At 44.8% G+C, this 26,303-nt stretch overlaps 1 protein-coding gene across 3 annotated transcripts; it reads right to left on the bottom strand.

Annotated features, from left to right (window-relative positions):
• Positions 1–3,964: 3,964 nt before the first annotated feature.
• On the bottom strand, positions 3,965–26,011 carry tmem250 (transmembrane protein 250). 3 transcript variants are annotated; one of them, XM_080212217.1, is made up of 3 exons: positions 25,921–25,988; positions 24,162–24,417; positions 3,965–4,610 (listed from the first exon to the last, which is right to left on the bottom strand). In XM_080212217.1, the coding sequence occupies exon 3, from the start codon at positions 4,448–4,450 to the stop codon at positions 4,031–4,033; it is 420 nt and encodes a 139-aa protein (XP_080068343.1). In that variant the 5' UTR covers positions 4,451–4,610; positions 24,162–24,417; positions 25,921–25,988; the 3' UTR covers positions 3,965–4,030. The 3 variants fall into 3 exon arrangements, with proteins under 3 accessions (XP_080068343.1, XP_080068342.1, XP_080068344.1); XM_080212216.1 differs by lacking the exon at positions 24,162–24,417 and having other exon boundaries at positions 25,921–26,011; XM_080212218.1 differs by lacking the exons at positions 24,162–24,417; positions 25,921–25,988 and adding an exon at positions 7,774–7,814.
• Between the last annotated feature and the right edge of the window lie 292 nt (positions 26,012–26,303).

Raw genomic sequence — 26,303 nt, 5'->3', positions numbered from 1 at the left:
CTGGCCATTAGGGAAGAGTTACAGATCGGAGCTAACAGTGGAAATTTTTTATGTTCCATGGGTCGTGAGAATTGTTGGCAAGGTCAGCATTTGTTACTCATCCCTAATTGCCCTTGAATGGAATGACTTGCCCGGCCATTGTAGAACACTGTTAAAAGTCAACCACATTTTTGTGGGTCTGAGTCGCATGTGGACCAGACCAGGTAAGAATGGCAGATTTCCTTAATGATGAGTTTTTATGACAGCTTCATGGTCACCATTACTGAGACTAACTTTCAATTAACAAATTATTAGTTAAAGCTTAATTCCACCGGCTGTCATGGTGGGATTTAAACCCAGGTCCTCAGAGTATTAATCACAGCCTCTGGATTACTAGTCCAGTGAATTTATCACTAAAACACCATCTCCTTCTAATTTAACTGCAGTACCTCCATCTTAATTGATCAGAGGAGACTAAATTTATTTACAATTAATTGAATATCATCAAAGAAACTCTTGTATCGAATACATACCCATCACACCTTAGTTGTCACTTTTTTTAAGGATCGTTTTGAATCTGAGAGATGTATGTTGTGTGAAGTCTCTCTCAACTTTTCTGTATCTTGAAGGTGCATTGGTCAGGCTTTGATCCATTTCTGTAGCTAACTATTCCTGGAACAGGTTGCTAGTCTGTTGTTAGGAGTTTACAGACACACACACACACACACTCACACTGAGGGACAATTCATTTGTGGTCAATCTGCCAAACCTGCACATCTTTGGACTGGGAGGAAACCAGAGTGTTTGGTGTAAATCCATGCAGACAAGAGGAGAACATGCAAACTCCACACAGACACCAAGGCCAGAATCAAACCCAAGTCCCTGGCATTGTAAGCAGCAATGCTAACCACTGTGCCATCTCATGTGAAGCCTGAAGTTTACGAATAATTACATCTGTCTTTTGATTGACACAGGAGGCACAGGTTAGTTTGGCCACCAAGTACTGCCACCTGAGAATACCCCTGAATAATATCATGGAATCATACAATGCAGAAGGGGCCCTTCGGCCCATTGAGTCTGTGTCAACACATAAAAAACACCTGACCTCCTACATAACCCCATTTACCAGCACTTGACACATAGCATTAAATGTTATGTTGTGCCAAGCGTTCATCCAGGTGTTTTTAAAGGACATGAGGCAATCTGCCTCTATCACCCTCCCAGGCAGTGCATTCCAGGCTGTCACCATCCTCACATTCCCCCCTAAACCTCCTACCCCTCATCTTGAACCTATGTCCCCTCGTGACTGATCCTTCAACTAAGGGGAACAACTGCTCCTTATCCACTCTGTCCATGCCCCTCATTACCTTGTACACCTCAATCAGGTCACCCCCTCAGTTTTCTCTGCTCCAACAAAAACAACCCAAGCCTATCCAACCTCCTTCCATAACTTAAATGTTCCATCCCAGGCGGCATCCTGGTGAACTTTCTCTGCATCCCCTCTAGCAATCATATCCTATGTAAAATGTGGCAACAAGAACCGCACACATAAAACTATTAATGGTCAGATTAACCTTCACTTCATTATATATTTTACCATGCACTTATTCAGCCAGTGAAGCCATTACTGATCTGACAGACTACACCCTGTTGGGAGATATGAAATGAATGGCAAACTGGAGGTGTTCATCATTTTGAACCATTTTCTATACAATCTTAGGATGGAGGTCAGGAAGAGAGATGTAAGTATGCATACCAAGGAATCCCAATACAGTACAAACATTTCAAAACAAGGTGACTAAAGGGCGACACGGTGGTTAGCAGTTCTCCCTCACAACACCAGTGACTCAGGTTCGATTCCCGGCTTGGGTAGCTGTCTGTGTGGAGTTTGTGTGTTCTCCCCGTGTCTGCGTGGGATTCCTCCAGGTTCCTCCCAGACTCCAAAGTTGTGCAGGTTAGGTTGATTGGCCATGCTAAATTGCCCTTAGTGTCAGGAGGACTAGCTGGAGTAAATGGGGTTATGGGGATAGGATCTGGGTGGGATTGTGATCAGTGCAGACTCGATGAGCCGAATGGCTTACTTCTGTACTGTAGGATTCTATGATTCTAAACTGACCTAAAATAACTCGAATCTGGCAACTAGGGTCTGAGGCTATGCCAGATTTTGGACTTTCCTGGAATACCAACAAATCTCGCACAGATTTCGCGAGGACCAAGAGAAACGGTTGATTTCCGGTCCACTCACCTGAAAGCAGCTGGGAATGTTGCAGTTGGTTATGTTCACACTGGTGGAACAGGCAGCTGTGTGTCCAGAGAATAGGGAAGGCAGATCTTAAAATCACTGCAATGGACTCGGGTCCTGTATGTGCATAGCTCACCTCGATTCTGTCCTCTGAGATGAGCCTCTTCATTCCCATGTTTACTGTTCTGGCAGCAACGTCCTGGATAGCCTGATTTGAGACACTGTGCCTGTACTGTACCTGATTTAAGATGGTCTGAAAAAAAGCCACAGATTTCTACAAGTGTGATGTGATTTGTAGCTGCAATTCTCCAGAAGGCTTGGAGCCAATGGAGATGCCAGGCTGAGTGGAGTGGACTGCTAACGCTTGCCCTGGATATGCTATGCCAAATTTCAGATAAATTCACATAATGACAGAGTCATTATGCCTAAATAGCTGTAAAGGAAAAGTCTACAAGAGCTGCACTCAATCCCAGGTGCAGGATAGCTGAATGAGCATCAAGTTTAAGTTGAAATATTTTGAAATTAATGGAAACCATATATTTATTTCCTTCACATTACCATGCTCAGAAGTTCATTTACGGTGGTCAGAATGTGGACAATTTGGCAATCCACATTTACTTTTCATCCCTATAGTATGGTGATGGGCTCTTTCTTAATGTTGTTACAAAAAGAAATGGTTTGCAAAGCCAAGTCATAAAACATTGTCAACCACTGAATGTGGTCTATACTCACCAATAGACCAGATCAGGTGACACAATACACAGGGAGGCCATTGGGTCCAAAACACCGGTGCCAACTCTTTAAACTACTCAATTAATTCAACACCCCTGCACTTTCGTCACAGCCCTACAAAAGAATTTCTTGTCAAGTATATAAAGTTTTAAGTATATTTACTTTACGGCACGGTGGCACAGTGGTTAGCACTGCTGCCTCACAGGGCCAGGGACCCGGAAAGCTTTGAAAAGCTCTGTGGTCACAAAAGACACTGGAAGGAAATAGGTAAGATAGAAGCAAGGAGGTTGTTTCCACTGGCTGGTGAAATTAGAATTAGGCGGCATGGCCTCAAAATAAGGGGGAGCAGATTTTGGACTGAGTTAAGGAGGAACTTCTTAATCCAAAGGGTTGTGAATCTGTGGAATTCCCGGCCCAGTGGAGCAGTTGAGGCTACTCTTCGTTGTATGTTTTTAAGGCAAAGGTAGATAGATTTTTGAACAGTAAAGGAATTAAGGGTTATGGTGAGCTGGTGGGCAAGTGGAACTGAGTCCACAAAAAGATCAGCCATGATCTTATTACATGGTGGAGCAGGCTCAAGGCGCCAGATGGCCTTCTCCTGCTCCTTGTTATGTTAGGTGAATGCAAGTCTTTCTTCTGTATATCAAAGTGAAGATTAGATACAATGAGCTAGGGGTGTGGGGGAGAAGAAGGGAAAGAGAGAAGGGGACAATCCTCGATTTATAAAAGCGGACTGTGGGAGAAAACCAAAGCACCCAGAGGAAACCCACGTAGACACTGGGAGAGCGTGCAGTTTCTACACAGTCAGTGACCCAAGCTTGAACCTGGGTCTCTGGCTCTGTGAGGCAGCAGTACTAACCACTGTGCCGTCTACTACGGGGATAGGGCCTGGATAGAATTGTTGTAAAAGCAGGCTCGGAGGGCCGAATGGTGTCCTTCTGCACTGTAGGGATTCTATGACTCTTTATATGTTTTAAATTAAGTACAAGAAAAACAAATAAATCTTTTTGCAGGATTGTAAACAATATATTTTACATTGTAATGCTCAAAACGGTTTCTTTTCGCATGCACTCTTATTTACATATCAACAAATACCATAAAACACCAGCCCAGTCCTCCAACTAGCAGCATGGTCACATGGATCCCATAGATAAAGAGTTCATTGATTGTGTTGAAATCAACACGCCTGCGCCCCAGCAGCAGGAGCACTATGGAGAGCTTGTACTGAAAGCGCAGGGACACACGTATGGAGAAGTACTGGATGCAGAAGAGGATGGAGAGTGCCACCCAGAGTATGGACGTAAAGAGGCTGCAGCTGAAGTACAGCAGAAAGCGGATGAAGCCGTACATCCACCGTGATTTCAAGTAAAGATCGAAGTTGTTGTACTTGGTCCGGACAAGATGAGTGGTCCGTACGGGGCCGCATGCCGAGTGCAGACATGTGGTGTGGGGGCCATGGAAGGAACGCACCCGGCGGGGGATCGGGATCACAGGCATCAAGGCAGGTTGCTGCAATGTCCCCTCGATGATTGGAGCCCCAGGAAAAGTGACTTTGCTAACAGAAAACTAATCATTGTCTATTACTGGTCAACAGCTCCCCACTGACTCCTGTTCATCTGTGGTCTATGATCTGCCATGTCTCCTCTGAAGGCTATTCCTGCAAGAGAAAAGTAAATGATTAAATCAAGTTAAAACATGGTATGAAGTTTTACTATTTATGGGTCACAAGTTGGCTTACGTTCACACTGCAGTGAAGTCACTATGAAAAATTCCCTAGCCCCCACACTCCAGCACCTGTTCAGGTACACTGAGGGAGAATTTAGCATTCCAATGCACCTAACCAGCATGTCTTTTGCACTGTGGGAGGAAACCCAGATGCACCACAGGTAGAACATGCAGCCTCTACACAGACAATGACCCAAGCTGGGAATTGAACCCGGTCCCTGGTGCTATGAGGCAGCAGTGCTAATTGTGCCACCATGCTGCCCATAGTTTTCTTCGGTTCTACCGTAAGGTTTTCTACCAGTCTCCCAATCCCTCCTGAAGATGCTGACTTGTGCAATGCAAAGTAGTAGAACATCAGTCCTCAAGCCCAAATGGGAATTCTTTACATATCAATCTGAGATCAAGATCAGATTTTTCCTGTACGCTTTCCTCTCCTATCCTTTTTTATGCCTGTCTTATGAAATTGTACTGCAGTTAATAATCAGCAATCTAGATTGCCCCAAAAACAAGAGTCAGATGAAGTGAAAGTGGCCACATGCTGGTAAAGGTGATTGCATTTACAGAGTGAGGAATCTGAGTTACCATTCACAGTCAATGCTAATCTTACATTGTCCTGAGATTTCAATGCTCTCAATACTTGGCTCATTTAGTGCCAAGACAATTGAATTCAATAATTGTGTCCAAGACAGTACCCCTGATCACGTCATCACAACCCACTGTTTACCAAAATATAAAATGGAAAAAATTATTACCAACAAACTGATGTTTTAAAAATGGAGTGAAGAAGGGGAATCTCCCTCTTTGGGTTTCCATAATTGACTCAACTGCCCCCTGAAATGGGCACTCAGTTCACTAGTAATTAGGGATAGGCAACAAACGCTGGCCAGGCCAAGACACACACAGCCCCTAACAGAATAATTTTTTAAAAACTCATTTGATCCACATGACCTCTCTCTATTGTCACCTTGCATCAGCAGATTCGTTTTTTTCCCTGTAGCAATTGGTTTCAGTCAGATTTTATTTTCTGGTTTTGAGTCATAGAATTCCTACAGTGCGGGACGCCGCCATTCAGTCCATCGAGACTGCACTGACAACAATCCTACCTAGTCCCTATCTACTACGGCTCTCACCAATGTTTACAGATGCACCATAGAAAGCACTTTTTCTGGTCGTGTCACAGCTTGGTATGGCTCCTGCTCTGTCCAAGACTGCAAGAAACTACAAAGAGCTGTGAACAAAGTCCAGTCCATCATGAAAACCAGCCTCCCATCCATTGACGCTGTCTACATTTCCTGCTGCCTCAGAAAAGCAGCCAGCAAAATCAAGGATCCCACATACCCTGGACATACTTACAACTTCCTCATTGGGAAATAGATACAAAAGTCTGAGGTCATGTTTTGATTTGATTTAATTCATTGCCACATGTATTAGCATAAAGTGAAAAGTATTGTTTTTGGTGCATTATACAGACAAAGCATACCGTTAATAGAGAAGGAAACGAGAGAGCGCAGAATGTAAGTGATACAGTCATAGCTAGGGTGTAGAGAAAGATCAACTTAATGCAGGGTAGGTCCATTCAAAAGTCTGACAGCAGCAGGGAAGAACCTTTTCTTGTGTTGGTTGGTACGTGACCTCAGACTTTTGTATCTTTTTCCTGATGGAAAAAGGTGGAAGAGAGTATATCCAGGATGCGTGGGGGCTCCTTAATTATGCTGGCTGCTTTGCCAAGGCAGCGGGAAGTACAGACAAAGTCAACGAATGGGAGACTGGTTTGCGTGAGGGACTGGGCTACATTCACAACTTTTTGTAGTTCCTTGTGGTCTCGGGCAGAGCAGAAGCCATACCAAGCTGTGATACAAGCAGAAACTATGCTTTTTATGGTGCATCTGTAAAAGTGGTGACAGTTGTAGTGGACAAATCAAATTTCCTCAGAAATCAACGTATCAACCGACTCAAGAACAGCTTCTTCCCTGCTGCCATCAGAATTCTGAATGGACCTACCTCATTATTAAACTGATCTTTCTCTATACCTTAGCTATGACTGTAACACTACATTCTGCATCCTGTTCCTTCCTTCTCTATGAATTGTATGCTTTGTCTGTATAGCATGCAAAAACCAATACTTTTCACTGTACACTAACACATGTGGCTATAAATCAAATCAAATCCCCAAAACCCCATCTATTTATCCTGCTAATCCCTCTGACATTAAGGGGCAATTTAGTATGGCCACTCAACCTAACCTGCACTTCTTGGAACACAGGGGAAATCAGAGCACCCAAATGAAACCCACACAGACATGGGGAGAATGTGCAGACTCCACACAGACAGTGACCCAAGCCAGGAATTGAATCCAGATCCCTAGTGCTGTGAGGCAGCAGTGTCATCGTGCCAGTTCAATTTGCAGCTTATACTGTTGACCTAATTTATAACGTGATAATTAATTTGAATCCAATTATTTCTGGAATTGGTGGGTGGGAGGTATGGAGGTAGACATTCATGCCTAATTTATCCAATCGCTCAGAAGCGAGATGGCCTTTCGGGGCATGGAGTGAAGGAAGGAGAACTATTTGTTCACCCTGAAGGCAGCGCTCCTATATACTTTACATTTTTTGCCCCATTTCCATCTATCTCAAATACTGCAATAATTTCTAAAGCGTGCGACAGGTTTCACAATTTCTATTCTTGCTGTTCACTTCTGGCAAAATTCCATTTATAAAAATAGAAACGTATACAATGGGGGGACATCAAAGTGCAGGGCATTGCTAATATTGGGAACAGTAGGTGAGAAGACAAGGCAAGGTATAACATCGAGATTAGAAAAGACCATTATACAGGACAACAGGCTCAGAAACAGGCCATTCAGCCCAACTAACCCACTGCACTCATCCCACCTTTTCTCACTAAATCCATCACTGCCACCCGCTATTCTCTTCTCCCTTATACGGTTAAATTAAATGCTTCTATACTATTCACTCCAACCACTCCATGTGGCAGCCAATCAAATGAATGCAGTATGGAAGGCCATTCAGCTCCTTGAGTCTGCTCTATTATTCAACTAAATCATGATTGATCTGAACCTTAACTCCGCTTACCTTCCATATCCATTGGGGCCTATCGATTTGTAGCGGCATGGTGGCACAGTAGTTAGCACTGTCGCCTCACAGTGCCAGGGATCTGGGTTCAATTCCAGCGTGGGTTTCCTCTGGGTGCTCCAGTTTCCTCCCACAGTCCAGAGATGTGTAGATTAGGTGGATTGGCCATGCTAAATTGCCCATTAGTGCACCAAGATGTATAGGTTAGGGGGATTAGTGGGGTAAATACTTGAGATTGTGGGGAAGAGATCTGGGTGGGTTGCCCCTTAGTGTCAGGGGGCTTATGTGGGCTTACATGGATAGGGCTTCGGTGGGATTGTGGTTGGTGCAGATTTGATGGGTCAAATGGCCTCCTTTTGCACTGTAGGGATTCTATGAATTCCAGAAAACGTCCCAGATTAGTAACAACTTACACTCACACAGCAGTTTGAAAGCACAGCCAGACATTCCACATGCTTTGAAAACCAGGAGGTGAAGGAATTTGGATGCTGGAGAGGAACTGGGAGGAAAACCAAGAGCTCATCAATGGCTGAAAGTCAAAGTCAAAACCATCGTGAAATCATGGCCTCAACCCTTTTGGAGATCAATTTTTACAAGTTGGAACAGGTACATGTGATAAATTAACCTTTCAAATGAATGACACAGTGTAACGAATATTTTTGTAATAGTAAGTTCACACATATTTCAATCCAATTACAGGTGTTGAAGGAGGTCTGATTTAGATAGTTTACACAGTAGCACATTATTAGTCCTATTTACTTGTACAGACCTAGCTGTATTTTACAGCATTATTATATCTACTGCCTGGGTCAATATTTCCTCCGGGCTGATAATCTGTGTCAAATGAAATTTCCAACGCCACACTAATAACCTCAGTTATCCACACCGGGAACTGAGCTGCTAAAGACATTGCACTCACTACCAATATCCTCGCCAAAAGCAGTTATTATTTTGCAAGTTCACCTGGCTGACAAATTATCATGGTTACAGAAAACAGCTATGTGATTCACTGAGGTTCTGGAACACAAAATCGGCACTGAAGTGCTGGTGAAAAGCAACACCACGGTTGGCAAAACTACTGAGCGACCATCAATTGCAGGTGGCTCAATTTTTACCTGAGCAATCTGGCAAAAATCAGAGGAGAGTCAGTAGATTTTGGAATGGAATTTCTACAGAGATTCCAGAAATGGTAGCCAAAGGGAGCATTTCAGTCATCAGCAATGATGACTCAATTTATTTTCTCCAAAAAAAGCCCATAAAAGGTAGGCCAAATGCAGTAATAGCCCTTTGCTGTTAAAACAGTCTTATCCAGCAAAAAGATCTGGTCTTCCTTTTAAAAGTTTGGTGGGCAAATTTGTTTGTTAAATTTTAAACTTAGTAGAAACTTCAACTTAAGAACAGGATCAGTTGGAGCTGTGCCAAATCTTGCCCAATATAGCAGTATTATTGCCAAGACACTGATTCCAGTATTTAAGATTCAGCTTCCACCATCTTGGAAGGAACTCAAGACTGGAATTGAAAGAAAATACCCATGAAAATGTCAAATATAAAATGCTGTGTTCATCCCGTTAAAATGGAAAGATTTAGCCTTCTCGCAGGATGCTGCACAATAACACTTAAGCACCAGTTTTATTTATTGGCCAACTTTCATATATATCTCGTATCAGTGTAAAACCACCTCAATTCCTGAGACCACAGCTGGAATGTGAAGCCATCCAGAATGCATTTGAGCAAGAGATTCAATTTCAGCCTCAGGTGACTGTGTGGATTTTGCATGTTCTCCCTGTGTCTGCGTGGGTTTCCTCCAGGTGCTTCAGTTTCCTCCCACAGTCCAAAGATGTGCAGGTTAGGTTGGTTGGCTAGCCATGTTAAATTGCCCCTTAATGTCAGGGAGATTAGCAGGGTAAATACCTGAAGTGACCGGGATAGGGCCTGGGTGGGATTGCTGTCGGTGCAGACTCAATGGACTGAATGGCCTCTTTCTGCATTGCTGGAATTCTACAAGCCTAGGTGCAGAATACTCTTCAGGAGGTAATACCTCACCATTTGACTTTCACACCAACTGCAGCATAACAAGTAATTTAACAACACCCATGATGATTCTCCTCAGCCAAAAACTGGTTTATCAGAACTAAAGAGAGGGAATGTGTGTTGGATATTGCACTGTAGCTGGGAGAGATTGCAACAAGATGTAGCAAACTAAACAACAAGAGATATATTTGCTTGGTTGGTGAGTGAATCTAAGATTAAGGAGAAAGGTCATGGACTCAGTGTTCAATCCTGAGGGCTGTTATGTGCCTAATCGAAAGATGAGATGCAGCTCCTTCAGTTTGTCTTGGGCTTCACTGCAGCAGGCCAGAGACGGACATGTGGGCATGAGAGCAAGGTGCTGAGTTAAAATGGCAGCAACAGGAAGGCTGGGGGTCATGCTTGCAGACAGAGCGCAGATGTCCTGTAAAGCTGTCACCCAGAATGCATTTAGTTTCTCCAGTGTAGAGGAGTCTGCACTGGGAGCAGCCAATACAGTAGACCAAATGGAAGGGAGTGCAAGTGAAACACTGCTAACCCTGAAACAAGTGTTTGGGGCTTCGAGTGGTAAGGAGGTAAAGGGGCAGGTATTGCACTTTTTGCAATTGCAAGGCAAGGTGCCATGGGAAGGGGATAAGGAGCTGGGTGTGATGGAAGAATGGCTGGTGGGATGCAAAGTGAGGACAAAAAGGACCCTATTATGGTTTTGGACGGGGTAAGGGAAGGGATGAGGGCAGTGGCGCAGAAAATGGGTCAAACACAGTTGCGTTCCCTGTCAACCACAGGTGAGAGGTTAAGGTAAAAGAAAGGCAAGTCAGAAGCACCATTTTTGAAGACTGCATCATTAGAACAGATATGATAGATGTGGAGAATCTGAGAATAGGATGTAGTTCTTCAGGAAGCAGTGTGAGAAGCTGTAGTCAAGTTGGCAGCGGGAGTCAATGGGTATGTAATGAGTATAGATGGCAGTCTATCACCAGAAATGGAGACAGAGAGACCTAAGAAGGGAAGTGTCTGAGATGGACCATGTGAAGGTGAGAGAAGGGTGGAATCTAGAAGCAAAAATTGATAAATCTTTCTAGGTCCAGATGAGAGCATGAAGCAGCACCAATACAGTCATCGATGTAATGGAAAAAGAGATTTGCGGCAATGAACCTGAGCAGGACCGGAACAAGCAGTGTTCCACATAACCCACAAAAAGACAGGCTTAACTGAGGCCCATGCAGGCACCCACAGTCTTTTATTTGCAGGAAATGAGACAAGTTTAAGGAGAAATTATTTAGCGACAGAACAAGTTCAGGCAGGTGGAGAGTGGTGACATATGGGGATTGTTAAGAGGCTGTGGAAGGAAGATCTCCAGAGGCAAAGAGGTCAGTGACAATCTGGAAACAATGTCTTGTGGGGCTATTCTCCCAAAAAGGTTCTAAGTGTTGAATTCAGGGAAAACGGTGCAATTCCCGATTGTTTTTTCGGTGGGAGTTCAGGCTTGAATCTTCCAGACTCTGTGCAATGCAGAGGTCACAATCGTGAATATCATTAAAAGCCGGGTGGGGGGGTGGTGTGTGTGTGCGCGTGTGCGTGTGCGTGGTGGTGGCGGCTTATTCACCCTGGAGCCTGACAGATATGGTACTCGATGCATGCGCAGTGGTCCCGAACTGCCAGCCTGCAGTTTGCTGGTCAGCTCTATCACTGGCCAGCCCGGGACCCTCGCAGTGCTGCCCCTCCATTCCACCTACCATGGCCTGATCGCAGCTCCCCCATCCATTCCCGGGCCAGCCCCAAACTCCTCCCTCTTCCCAGAGTCCAGGAGCGTCCTGATCTCCAGCCCATGCCCCAGTAGTGACGAATCCCCTAACCCCCAACCTCGGCAAGCCCCCACATGGGAGGCAGACCCTCCATCATAGCAGATCACCCCCCCCCCCCCCCCCCACCCCCCACACACACACACAGCCCACTTTGATCACTGGCCTCACTCCAGTCCCGATCGACCCCAACGCAGAGTGGCAGTGGGATTCCCCACCCCCACCAATTGCCCCCAGCTGTCCCAGCCCATTGGCTCCCTCTTGGCACTGCCCCATGCCTGATGGGCAGTGCCAAGGTGCCCGAGCATAGATACTTTGGCCCTGAGCAGTGCCAGGTGGCACAGGTTGGCACTACCTGGGTGCCCATGCCCATGGGCACCAGCCTCCTACCAGCCAAACCCCTGGGGGCCCCAATTGCACCCCCCCCCCCCGCCCCATTCACTCCAGCGGGGTCTGCCACTAATTTGCCAAAAGAAGGGAGCTACCCTAAACCCTGCTGGAGTGAACTTGTACTGGCGGGGTGGGAAACGCTATCGGGGTCCAGAGAATTCAGTCCTGGGCCGCTATTTTAATATTATTTAAACGTAATTAAGATTAAAATAACTTACCTGCTGGTCCCAGCATGGTTCTGACTGCGCAGGATACCTGATGCTGGGAGTTGCATGGGTGTGGGAAATGCATGTACAAATCTCATGCATCGGTGCATACACGAATCTCCCAGCCCAATGTGCTAAAAAATCAGCACATTGGGATGGGAGAAATGCCCCATTGATGTTTGGTAGCAGGGACATGGTTCAGGGGAAGGTCGGAAGAAGCCTCCAACTCCATTATCCCCTCAACACTGCACAGCCCATTTCTACCTCCTTCCCAAAATCCACAAACAGGACTGCCCTCCAGTCCATCATAACAGCTGGTTCCTGTCCCAAGGGACTCATTTCTTCTGACTTGACATCATCCTCGTTCCCATTGTTCATTCTTTCCACCTACATTCATGATTTTTCTGATGCCTTATGTCATATCACCAATTTCCAGTTGCCTGGCCATAACCTTCTCTTCACTATGGACGTCCAATCCTTCCATACGTCCATCTCCACCAAGAGTGAAGACTCCCCACTTCTTCCTTGAGCAGAGGGTAGGATAATGCACTGAGGCATTACGTATGAAGACTGTTCTACATCTTGTGCTTAAATGCATTCTAGGTGGCTTCATATTCAAGCAAAACTGAACCATTAGCTCCAAGAGTCAAGGTGGTTTTATACCAATAAAGGATACGTATGAAAGTTGTCCAATTCATTCTCTGTTCCTGTTTCAGATTTCAGCATCCACAGTACTTTGCTTATTGCTGTTAATGTCAGCTCTTGAACAAGTGTGAATTAATCACACTTTCCTTACTTATATGTAGAATGTCTTGGAGAAGGAAGAATCAGTTGGGCTGACAAGAGGCAAGTAACATTTGTGCCACACAAATGCCAAGCAATGCCAAGAAACATTAAGGTAGATAAGTCCCCAGGGCCTGATGGGATATCCCCAGAATACTGAGAGAGGCAAGCGAGAAAATTGCTGGGGCCTTGAGAGAAACCTCTGTATCCTCACTGGCTACAGGGAGGTCCCAGAGGATTGGAGAATAGCCTATTTGTTCCTTCGTTTAAGAAGGGTAGCAAGAATAATCCAGGTAATTACAGCCTTACATCAGTGATAAGGAAATTATTGGAGAGGATTCTTCAAGACAGGATTTATTCCCACTTGGAAATAAGTGGACGTATTAGTGAGAGGCAACATGGTTTTGCGAAGGAGACGCCGTGTCTCATGGACTTGATTGGGTTTTTCAAGGAAGTGACAAAGATTGATGAGGTTAGGGCAGTGGATGTTGTCGACATGAACTTCAGTAAGGCCTTTGACAAGGTCCCTCATGGCAGGCTTATGCAGGTGAAGTCACAAGGAATTAGAGGTGAGCTGACAAGGTGGATACAAAACTGGCTCAATCAAAGAGAGTAGCAGAGGAAGCATGCATTTCTGAACTGAGATCTGTGACAAGTGGTGTTCCTCAGGGATCAATGCTGGGACTTTTGCTGTTTATAATATATATAAATGATTATGAGAAAAGTGTAACTGGTTTGATTAGTAAGTTTACGGACGACACAAAGGTTGATGGATTTGCGGATAGCAATGAGGACCATCAGAGGATACAGATCAGTTGGAGACTTAGGCAGAGAGATGGCAGATAGAGTTTAATGCGAGGTAATGCATTTTGGAAGGTCTAATATAGATAGGAAATATACAGTAAATGACAGAACCCTTAAGAGTATTGATAGGCAAAGGGATCTGGTTATACAGGTACACAAGTCACTGCAAGTGGCAATGCAGGTGGAGGAGGTAGTCAAGAAGGCTTATGGCATGCTTGCCTTCATCGGCTGGGATATTGTTTAAAAATTGGCTAGTCATGATGCAGCTTTATAGAACCTTAGTTAGGCTGCACTTGAAATATAGTGTTTAATTCTGGTCGCCACACACCAGAAGGATGTGGAGGCTTTGGTGCAAAGATTTACCAGGATGTTGCCTGGTATACAGGACATTAGCTATGAGGAGAGGTTGGAGAGACTTGTTTTGCTCTCACTGGAACAACAGAGGTTGAGGGGCAACCTGATAGCAATCTACAAGATTATAAGGGGCATGGACAGAGTGGATAATAAGAACATAAGAACATAAGAAATAGGAGCAGGAGTAGGCCATCTAGCCCTTCGAGCCTGCCCCGCCATTCAATAAGATCATGGCTGATCTGTCGTGGCTCAGTTCCACTTTCCCGCCCTCTCCCCATAACCCCTAATCCCCTCTCTTATCAAGAACCCATCAACCCGCTTCTTAAAAATATTTAGCGAGGCAGCCTCTACCACTTCAACGGGCAGAGAATTCCAGAGATTCACCACCCTTTGAGTGAAGAAGTTCCTCCTCAACTCCGTTCTAAACCGCCTCCCCTTTATCTTGAAGCTGTGCCCCCTAGTCCTACTGTCTTTTTTGAGCGGGAAGAGTCTCTCCACCTCTATCCTATCCATCCCATTCATCATCTTATACACCTCAATGAGATCTCCCCTCATTCTTCTAAACTCTAACGAGTACAAGCCTAGTTTATTCAGCCTCTCCTCATAGCTCAACCCCCTCAACTCCGGTATCAGCCTAGTAAACCTCCTCTGCATTACCTCCAAGGCCAAAATATCCTTGCGCAGGTGCAGCGCCCAAAACTGCACACAGTACTCCAGCTGCGGCCTCACCAATGCCCTATACAGCTGCAGCAAGACCTCCCTACTTTTATATTCAATCCCCCTCGCTATGAAGGCCAGCATCCCATTCGCCTTCCTGACAACCTGCTGCACCTGCAAGCTGGGTTTTTGCGACTCATGCACAAGGACCCCGAGGTCCCTCTGCACCATCGCCTGCTGCAGTTTTTCGCCACGTAAGTAATAGTCCTTCCTACCATTCTTCCTACCAAAGCTTTTTTGCAGGGTACAAGAGTCAATTACTAGGGGGCATAGGTTTAAGGTGTGAGAGGCAAGGTTTAAAGGAGATGTACGAGGCACAGTTTTTACACAGAGAGTAGTGGGTGCCTGGAACTCGTTGCCGGAGGAGGTCGTGGAAGTGGATGCGGTAATGACTTTTAAGGGCCACCTTGACAAATACGCAAATAGGATGGGAATAGAAGGATATGGTCCCTGGAAGGGTAGAAGGTTTTAGTTCAGAGAGGCAATATGGTCGGTGCAGGCTTGGAGGGCCAAAGGCCCTGTTCCTATGCTGTAATTTTCTTTGTTCTTTGTTCAATGACCATCACCAATAAGAGACAATCCAACCACTGCCCCCTGACATTCAATGGTGTAACCATCACTGAATCCCCCACTGTCAACATTCTTGGGGTTACCATTGACCAGAAACTCAACTGGATTCATCATATAAACACAGTGTCTACAAGAGCAGGTCAGAGGTTAGGAATACTGTGGCGAGTAATTCATTTTCTGACTCCCCAAAGTCTATCCACCATCCACAAGGCACATGTCAGGAGTGTGATGGAATACTCCCCACTTGCCTGAACGAGTACAGCTCCAACAACATTTTAAAAGTTTGACACCATCCAACCATCCAGGACAAAGCAGCCCACTTGACTGGCACTACATCCACAAACTCCCACTTCCTCCAATACCCATGCTCAGTGGCAGCAGTGTGTACTATCTACAAGATGCACTGCAGCAAATCACCAAAGATCCTTAGACAGCACCTTTCAAGCCCACAATGGTTACTATCTAGAAGGACAAGGCAGCAGATAAATGGGGAGACCACCAGCTGCAAGTTCCCCTCCAAGCCATTCACTATCCTGACTTGGAAATATTTCACCGCTCCTTCGCAGTCACTGGGCCAACATCCTGGAATTCCTTCCCTAACGGCATTTTGGGTCAACCCACAGCATGCGGACTGCAGCATTTCAAGAAGGCAGTTCACCGCCACTTTCTCAAGGGCAAATAGGGATGGGTAATAAACTAGCCAGCACCCACATGTCATGACTGAATTTAAAAAAGGCTAATAAGGTGGATAGACTGCTAAGCACTCGAAATATGGGTGGAACAGTTATACACTTTGGCCATCAATAGTGTAATTTTAGGCAATTAGCTTTTTGTTTGGAAGAGCATATTTCTTTTCTGGTTAGCCATGATCTCTCATGTTCCCTTTGAATTTCCCACCCATTTAAATAACTTTTGAACATATCCCTGGCAGATTTGCATTTAGCACAGTGCAGGATTTCGTTTTGGGACTGTGACTCTGATGCCAAGATCAGGCCAACACCTGACTCTGCTCGATATTGGAACAGTCACTCATTTTCCAAGGAATGGCCAAATTACGGTCAGAGACTGTGTGCTCACCATCCAGTTAAGGTCAACGGGTAGATTGCTGGAAAATCAATAGGATTCCTCTAGCACTGACAGAATGGCAGCCTGCCAATGCCGAAACAGAGAGACTCTCAAAATGGGATGAGACTGGATGGAGAAATGGGTTAGGCACAAGACTTTCTAGGACCCAAGCTTGAATTCAGGCCAGTCTGGAGGGATAAAAACCCATTCTGACGTAAAGGACCCTGTATGAAATAAGTCGCGACAGTTTGCATGGTTTCCAAAGGATACGTGTTTAATTTAGTACAAAATTGGCCCTAATTGCACACTAAATTGGCAATCCCACCTGATTTACAATTAATTTAGGCTCAATTTATTTTCATAGGTCAGTGATCCAAAGCTGGAAACGTGTTTGTGGCATTTTTACCAATGGCACATTTAAACTCCAAGTCTAAGAGTTCCTCTCTAAGGTTAAAATTTCAATGCTTAGAGAAAGCAAGCAGGTGTACCTGTATTTTCTAAAGTATTTAAACCCATTCGATTCCACTTTAAAAAGCTGCTCAGAAGCCTGAACTTTATTAATTGTGTCAAATCTAAGCCTCTCCTCAAACCGTCTCATTCCTTCTTGCTCTAGAGTCAAATCTAACCCTTATTCTGGGGATTTACTGCACCATTTTAGTCACAGCCTGAGGATTCAGGATAGACCATTTAGGGCAGAGGTGAGGAGACCCAAAGAGTGATGAGCCTGTGGAATTCATTACCACAGGAAGTAGTTGATGCCAAAACATTGAATGTATTCAAGAGGCGACTGGATACAGCATTTGGGGCGAACGGGATCAAAGGTTATGGGGAAAAAGCAGGATTAGGCTACTAAGTTGGATGATCAGTCACGATCGTGATGAATGGCGGAGCAGGCTCGAGGAGCCAAATGGCCTCCTCCTATCTTCTTTGTTTCTATGTTCAACATAAATGTACAGTGAAACTACATCACAGAGATGTGACAGATGAAGTGTCAATGCAGTCATAAATGCATCAGTATCGCTGTCTTGAACATATATTCTGCAGAACTTCTACTATGTCAGCTACGAATTTGAGATAGGGTAGTATTCATGGCAGGATCCATAACAAACAGTCTATTTCAATAGCACACTATAGCAAACCATCTGCAGAGTTTATTTAAAGGATTTCTATGAAATACCGCAAAACATGGCCAAATCTATAGCAAGATCTGATAAAAGCAGGGTGACTTTTTCCAGATGAAAACAGTGAGTGGAAGATAGCTACATAATGTAAATAGTGTAATTAAAATCAACCGCAGTCAATTCCAGCACTGCACTCTCCAGGCACGAGTGACACAGAAATTCTCCACTCATTTCCATTTTGAGCAGGAATAGAGTTGCCTGTTTAGAGAGCCTATTTACCACAGATTTACATACTCCAGGGCACTGAAGCAGAGTGGAAGAAAGAACCCTAATCTCAATCTGATTTCATTTGCAAAAGCAATATTTACATTTCAGTAGAGGAGGCCATTTACTAGGCCTGCTGCATAACAAGTGATCTGACTACACTTTCCCTCGTTGATTCTTCACAATGCCATTAGAAGAGATCGGGATGGGGCAAGAACAAGAATATAGGGAAAGGCATTAGAGATGGCAACAAGTGTACTTATTATTCATTGAAATATTGCGTCTTTTTGAGCTAAATGCACTTCCTGGAACTTAAAATCACCTGGCATTACAGGCTGGTGACAGCAGCAAGAATGCAAAAGGTAGCCAGGGAGAGCCATGATATTACTGACGGCTGCAAACTGACTCAGTCCACCATTACGAACTCTGTAGATATGCCACCCTGCTCGTCAGCTGGGGCATCTTTAACAATTTCACAGTTCAACAATTCTGAAGTGCTCAGGAGATTCCACCTGAGCATCTTTCGATTTGATGTATCATCGCATGTACTGGAATACAGTGAAAAGTACTGTTTCTTGTGCACTACACAGACAAATTACAGTTTACACAGATGACGATTTGGAGTTGGGGACCAAGTGTAGTGTGTCAAAATTCGCAGATGACGCTAAGATGGGTGGAAGAGCAAAGTGTGCAGAGGATGTTGAAAGTTAACAAAGGGATATAGATAATCTAAGTGAGTGGGCAAGGGTCTGGCAGATACAGTACAATGTTGGTAAACGTGAAGTCATCCATTTTGGTAAGAATAATGCAAAATGGACTATTATTTAAATGGTAAAAAATTACAGCATGCTGCTGTGTAGAGGGATCTGGGTGTCCTTGTGCAGGAATCGCAAGGAGTTGGTTTGCAAGTGCAGCAGGTAACTAAGAAGGCAAACACAATTTTGTCCTTCATTGCTAGAGGGATGGAGTGTAAAAACAGTGAGATTATGTTGCAGCTGTATAAGGTGCTGGTGAGGTCACACCTGGAATACTGTGTACAGTTTTGGTCTCCTTATTTGAGGAAGGTCATCTCCAATGACACACTTAAACTCCAAGTCTAAGAAGTCTTCTCTAAGGTTAAAATTTCAATGCTTAGAGAAAGCAAGCAGGTGTACCTGTATTTTCTTAAGTGTTTAAATCCATTTGAATCTACTTTAAAAAGCTGCTCAGAAGCCTTAACTCTATTAATTGTGTCAAATGTAAGCCTTTCCTCGGACAGTCTTGTACCTTCCTGCTCTAGAGTCAAAACTAATCCTCATTCTGGATATTTACACTGCACCATCTTAGTCCAAAACCAGTGAAGCAGTCGAGGCTACCTCATTGAATACTTTTAAAGGCAAAGATACATACGTTTTTGAACAGTAAAAGAATTAAGGGTTATGGTGAGCGGGCAGGTAAGTGGAGCTGAGTCCATAAAATGATCAGCCATGATCTTATTGAATGGTGGAGCAGGTTCGAGGGACCAGATGGCCTACTCCTGCTCCTAGTTTTTGTGTTCTTAAAGCATAACAGTCATAGAATACATAGCGGAGAAAGAAAGGAGGGACTGCAGAATACAGTATTTCAGCTACAGGTAGGGCAAAGAGAAAGATCAGCTTAATGTATGATAGGACCAAGTATTTCGTGTCAGTCTTCACAGTGGAAGACACGAATGACACGTAAAAAATTGATGACAAGGCGGCTATGGTAGGTGAGGGCCTAGATGCAAAGAGGTAGCGTTGGGCAAGCTAAATGGGCTAAAGGTAGACAAATCTCCTGGCCTCGATGGAATACATTCTGGAGTACTGAGAGAGATGGCGGGGCAAATGCACTAGTGGTAATTTACCAAAATTTGCTCGAGTGGGTGGGTAAGTGGAGCTGAGTCTACAAAAAGATCAGCCTTGATTTTACTGAATAGAGGCACAGGCTGAAGGGGTCAGACAGCCTACTCCTACTCCGAGTTCTCATGTTCTGAAAAGTCTGATGGCAACAGGGAAAAAGCTGTTCTCGAGTCTGTTGCTACGTGTTTTCAAACTTTTACACCCTGTCCCGATGGAAGAAGGTGGAAGAGGGTATGTCCGGGGTGCGTGAGGTCCTTGATTATGCTGGCTGCTTTCTTGAGGCAATAGAAAGTGTCTGGAGTTAATGGATGGGAGGCTGGTTTGCATAATGGATTGGGCTACATTCCCAACCCTTGGTTGTTTCTTGCGGTCTTGGACACAGTAGGAATCATACCAAGCTGCGATATATCCAAATAGGATGCACTCTACGGTGCATCTGTAAAAACTGCTAAGTGAACATGAAGAATTTCCTAACCTGTCCTCAACATTGCACTGGAGTTGGATGTGATGCACTGCCATGCCTGAGTGTTGTGAGATGCTCCCCTGATGCTACTGAGTTTAAATGTGTTCTAGAAGCAGGCCAAGCCCTGACTACCACTCTGCATTGCCAAGCACTCGAAAATCTTGCTGCCTGGACGTGAAAGTTGCAAGGTGAGCTGCAGTCTAACCGAACAAAACCTGTCAGCCTGGACATCAGCTGTTACTTCTGAAATGGGATCATTCCAAAATGAAACTTAGAGACCGCTGCGTAAGTTAGCAATCTCCCTTCTGTTCTCTCAAAGTGAAGCAAAACCGTTAAGAGGCAGAACTAGAGAAAGAGCACTTTGAGAACACAAACAGTATTCAAGCTGCCTGTAGGCAATGTACCCAACAGGGAAGAGTTGGGTAACTCAAAAAGACACGATGTTACAACAAATAATAAATACATCAAACATATTTGTTTAAAGATTTGAATATAAGTTTTGTGTTTGCTTTGGAAGTGATAAGGAAAAAATAGGGTTGGGGTGAATGAAGTTATTACCCAGTAAATAACTGGAGGTTCAAAGATGTGCAGGTTAGGTTGATTGACCGTGGAAAATTACCCATCAGTGTCAAGGGGATTAGCAGAGTAAACACATGGAGTTATGGCCTTTTTTTAGATACCTGCAGTTACAGGGATAAAGGCTGGGAGGGATTGTTGTTGGCGCAGACTCAATGGGCCAAATGGCCTCCTTCTGCACTGTAGTGATTCTATGATGATTCTACAATAAAAAAAGATAATCTTTGGTACCATGTATCCCTGTCTCAGCACCCAACAGTTTCTTACACTACCCTGAACATGAGAAATATCCTCAGGTGCTTCACAGGGGAGGTTACCAGACCAGCCAGCTTTCAGCCTTCTTAAAGCCGAGCTCATATTCTAACCTGCACCAGGTCTGGCTCACCCATCATCACATGTGTGTGGGCTGTAGGCATCGCTGGCTGGCCAACATTTCTTGCCCATTCCAGACTGCCCTTGAGCTGGGTGACTTGCTGGGCCAATTCTAAGGGCAGTTGAGAGTTAACCACATTGCTGTGGGTCTGAGCTGCTATGTAGGCTTAAGCCAGGTAAAGGCAGCAGAATTCCTTCCCCAAAAGGGGCATCAGCAAATCAGATGGGTTTTTATGACAATCAACCATAGTTGTCATAACCACCATTACCAAAACTGGCTTCAACTGCAGATTTATTAAATGAATTCAAATTCCATCAGCTGTGTTGGGATTTAGAAACATATAGAAACATAGAACAGTACAGGCCCTTCGGCCCTCAATATTGTGCTGAGCTATGTCCAAATCCAAGATCAAGCCAAAGCGCTCCCTATCATTCTGGTGTGCTCCATGTGCCTATCCAATAACCGCTTGAAAGTTCCTAAAGTGTCCGACTCCACCATCACAGCAGGTAGTGTATTCCACACCCCAAACACTCAGTGAAGAATCTACCTCAGACATCCCTCCTACATCTCCCACCATGAACCTTATAGTTATGCCCTCTAGTAACATCCACCCGAGGAAATAGTCTCTGCGCGGCCACTCCATCTATCCCCCTCATCATCTTATAAACCCCTATTAAGTCGCCTCTCATCCTCCTCCACTCTAAAGAGAAAAGCCCAGCTCCCTCAACCTTTCCTAAGACCTACCCTCCAAACCAGGCAGCATCCTGGTAAATCTCCTCTGCACTCTCCCCAATGCTTCCACATTCTTCTTATAGTGAGGTGACCAGAACTGAACGCAATATACCAAATGCAGTTTCACCAAGGTCTGGTATAGTTGCAGCATAATCCCACGGCTCTTAAACTCAAACCTCCTATTAATAAATGCTAACACACTATAAGCCTTCTTCACAGCTCTATCCACTTGAGTGGCAACCTTCAGAGATCTGTCAATATGAACGCCAAGATCTCTCTGTTCCTCCACACTCCTCAGAACCTTGCCGTTGACTCTGTAATCCACATTTAAGTTTGTCCTACCAAAATGAATCACCTCGCACTTATCAGGGTTAAAATCCATCTGCCAGTTTTTGGCCCAGCTCTGCATCCTATCAATGTCTCTTTGCAGCCTATAAGAGCCCTCCACCTCATCCATTACTCCACCAATCTTGGTGTCATCAGCAAATTTACTAACCCACCCTTCAGCCCCCTCTTCCAAGTCATTGATAAAAATCACAAATAGCAGAGGACCCAGCACTGATCCCTGTGGTACACCGCTGGTAACTGGCCTCCAGTCTGAAAATTTTCCTTTCACTACCACCCTCTGTCTATGAGACAGCCAGTTACTTATCCAATCAGCCAAATTTCCTTCTATCCCACATCTCCTTACCTTCTTCATGAGCTTACCACAGGGAACCTTATCAAACGCCTTACTAAAATCCATGTACACGACATCAACTGTTCTGCCTTCGTCTACACACTTAGTTAAAACCAGTTATGGATTTTTCCCTTCCCGCCCACCACGGAAATCACAGTGGACGGGGGCATGGGGGAGGTCACGTGAAAGTCCATTGACCTCAGGCAGGATTTTCTGGTTTGGGGCGACAGGGGTCAGAAATTCCCACCCCATGTTTCCACAGCATTAGCCCAGGCCTCTGGATTATTGGTCCCATGACATTCCCACTATACCACCATCGTCCCCTCCCTCCTAGGATGAGCAACAGGATGGTAACAAGTTGAGCATGTGATCTTAATCATACCAACAAATTTATCAGATGTGAGGGGGAGAGACCAGGAGAGGGTTTAAGGAGACATTGGAAAATGCAAAAAAGAATCAGGGGGAAGTTTTCTTCTCTTCAGATGTATTGACAGCATTCAAAGAACAAAGAAAATTGCAACACAGGAACAGGTCCTTCGGCCCTCCAAGCCTGCACTGACCAAGCTGCCCGACTGAACTAAAATCCCCTACCCTTCCAGGGACCATATCCCTCTACTCCCATCCTATTCATGTACTTGTCAAGACGCCCCTTAAAAGTCACTACTTTATCCATTTCCACTTCCAATATCTCCCCCAGCAACGAGTTCCAGGCACCCACTACTCTCCGTGTAAAAAAAAATCAGCCTTGTACATCTCCTTTAAACCTTGCTCTTCGCATCTTAAAACCTGTGCCCCATAGTAATTGACTCTTCCTCCCTGGGAAAAAGCTTCTGACTATCCATGCTGTCCATGCCTCTCATAATCTTCTAGACTTCTATCAGGTTGCCCCTCAACCTCCATTGTTCCAGCAAGAACAAACCAAGTTTCTCCAACCTCTTCTCATAGCTAATGCCCACCATTCCAGGCAACATCCTGGTAAATTTTTTCAGTACCCTCTCCAAAGTCTCCACATCCTTCTAGTAGTGCGGTGATCAGAATTGAACACTACATTCCAAGTGCGGCCTCGCTAAGGTTCCATAAAGCTGCAACATGACTTGCCAATTTTTAAACTCAATACCCAAGCCGATGAAGGCAAGCATGCTGTATGCCTTCTTGACTACTTCTCCATCTGCATTGCCACTTTCAGTGACCTGTGTACCTGTACACCCAGATCCCTTTGCCTTTCTCTTAAGGGTTCTGACATTTACTGCATATTTCCTACCTGATTTACACCTTCCAAAACGCACATTTGTCCAGATTAAACTCCACCTGCCAACTCTCCGCCTAAGTCTCTAACAGATCTATATCCTGCTGTGTCCTCTGATGGTCCTCATCGCTATCCGCAAATCCATCAATCTTTGCGTCGTCCATAAACGTATTAATCAAACCAGTTACATTTTTCTCCAAATCATTTATGTATATATATTACAAACAGCAAAGGTCCCAGCACTGATCCCTGAGGAACACCACTTGTCACAGCCCTCCACTCAGAAACACACCCTTCCACTGCTACCCTCTGTCTTTTTTGACCAAGCCAGTTTTGAATCCACCTTGCCAGCTCACCTCTGATCCCATGTGACTTCACCTTCTGCACCAGTCTGCCATGAGGGACCTTGTCAAAGGCCTTACTGAAGTCCATGTCGATAACATCCACTGCTCTATTCTCATCAATCATCTTTGTCACTTCCCGGAAAAACCTCGATCGGGTCCGCGAGACACGACCTCCCCTTCACAGAGCCATGTTGCCTCTCTCTAATTCGTCCACTTAATTCCAAGTGGGAATAAATCCTGTCACGAAGAATCCTCTCCAATAATTTCCCTACCATTGATGCAAAATAATTTTTAGAAAATGCAAGTATCATTTGCAAAGGAACGTATTGAGGGAAATCAAGCTTGTTGAAAGTCAGTGCTCAGGGAAAGGACTAGGAGTCTTCAAAACTAATAGAAGACATTACTACAAGGATATGACATTAAGTGAAATGAAGAAATTACATCTAAAAAATGACTTTTGGACTTGCCAAGATGTTAGAAAAGCTCAAGGACGCGAAGAGTAAACTTAAGGTTGACGCCTAGGAGTGTTACAGTTGAGCAAAGAAAGCTGCTGAAACTGCTCACTACTGCGGGGTTATCCTGGGAAGCTTTTTTTTTAGGGTGTACGGTCCCTTCATCCCACTTGGCATTGTATCCTCGACAGGACTCTTTTTGGGGATGACGAATCCCAGCTTAATCGATCTTAAAGTTTGTTTATTTATTAGTGTCACAAGTAGGCTTACATTAACACTGCAATGAAGCTACTGTGAAAATCCCCTAGTCGCCACATTCCGGCACCCGTTCGGGTACACTGAGGGAGAATTTAGCATGGCCGATGCACCTAACTAGCACGTCTTTGGGACTGCTGGAGGAAACCGGAGCACCCGGGGGAAACTTGCGTAGACACGGGGAGAATGTGCAAACTCCACACAGCAGTGACCGGAGGCCAGAATCGAACCCAGGTCCCTGCCACTGTGAGGCAGAAGTGCTAACCACTGTGTTGCAATCTTTCCTGACAGCATACCCTTCCAACACCTGGATATTCCTTTCTCACCATTAAAAAACATTAGTATCACAGGTAGGTTTACATTAACAGTGCAGTGCAGTTACTGTGATGAAGGTTTTTTTGGTCCCTCGTCCAATAATCTACATCATTTAAAATTATAATATTTTTTAAAACAAAGGGGAATGCCCTTTTGGAGAGATGAACGGTGTTCTAACACCGGCCATGGGGTGGGGGTGGGGGTGGGGGGGGGCAACAAAAGAGAACAACAAAACGTCACATGAATTATCCTTTTATAATATTTGGGAAATTGGTGGGGGGGCGGGGTAGGGAAAAAGATCCATCCAGTGTGCTTCAAGCACCAAAGAAATGTTCATGAAAAGAAGAAATCAGTTTTAAGCAGCAAAAGGTCAAACTATTTGTCAAGATGATGACTGTGGTTGAGAGGGAGAACACATTGCAAATGAAGGGGGATTGGAATTGAATTAAATACAAATTAAAGGTCGCCTTGCTGTTATTGAATAAGGAGTTTTTAAGCTGCTGGCTGGCTGACTGTTTGCTGGGGCGGTCTGTGCGGGGACAGGCTCTGAGTGGGGAGTCTTGTGGGGGGGTGGCTGTGCAAACTGGGGGGAGAGCCCCAGGCCTCAGGCCCAGGCTCTTCCCTTCCCTCCATCCCACATCCAGCAATACGCTCCTTCCTTCCCCTCCCACCCCACCGCCCGCCACCAAGGGCAGACAGACGATTACTGAGAGACAAACAGAGTGAAAAACCCATCGCCTTTTACTTACATGTTGCGCCCAATAATCAGTAATAACATTCGCGCTGTTTAAAAGGAGACAGGGGGGGGGGGGAGCGGGGGGCAGGGGAGGCTTCTTCCCGTCTCCTCAGTGACCGCTCACATTTTGCGGCATGTCGCAAACAGCGGCAGCCTGGCCCCACGGGGCGAAGCGAAGAGGCTTCATTCAGATCCTGTGCAGACATGCACACACATACATACATGTACAGACACATACACACATATATATGTACATATATTGCATATACACATATATTGCAAATGCACTTGTGCACATATCACAAAGCCATGTAGATGTATTGTGTATGCAAACATACACGTTCATTCATTTCTGCACACACATGTATATATATTGCAAATACACATATTGCAAAT

The sequence above is a fragment of the Carcharhinus amblyrhynchos genome, chromosome 25 (assembly GCF_965287045.1).
Source record: "Carcharhinus amblyrhynchos chromosome 25, sCarAmb.v2.hapA, whole genome shotgun sequence".
NCBI lineage: Eukaryota > Metazoa > Chordata > Chondrichthyes > Carcharhiniformes > Carcharhinidae > Carcharhinus > Carcharhinus amblyrhynchos.
This window is presented reverse-complemented; position numbering and strand designations above follow the sequence as displayed.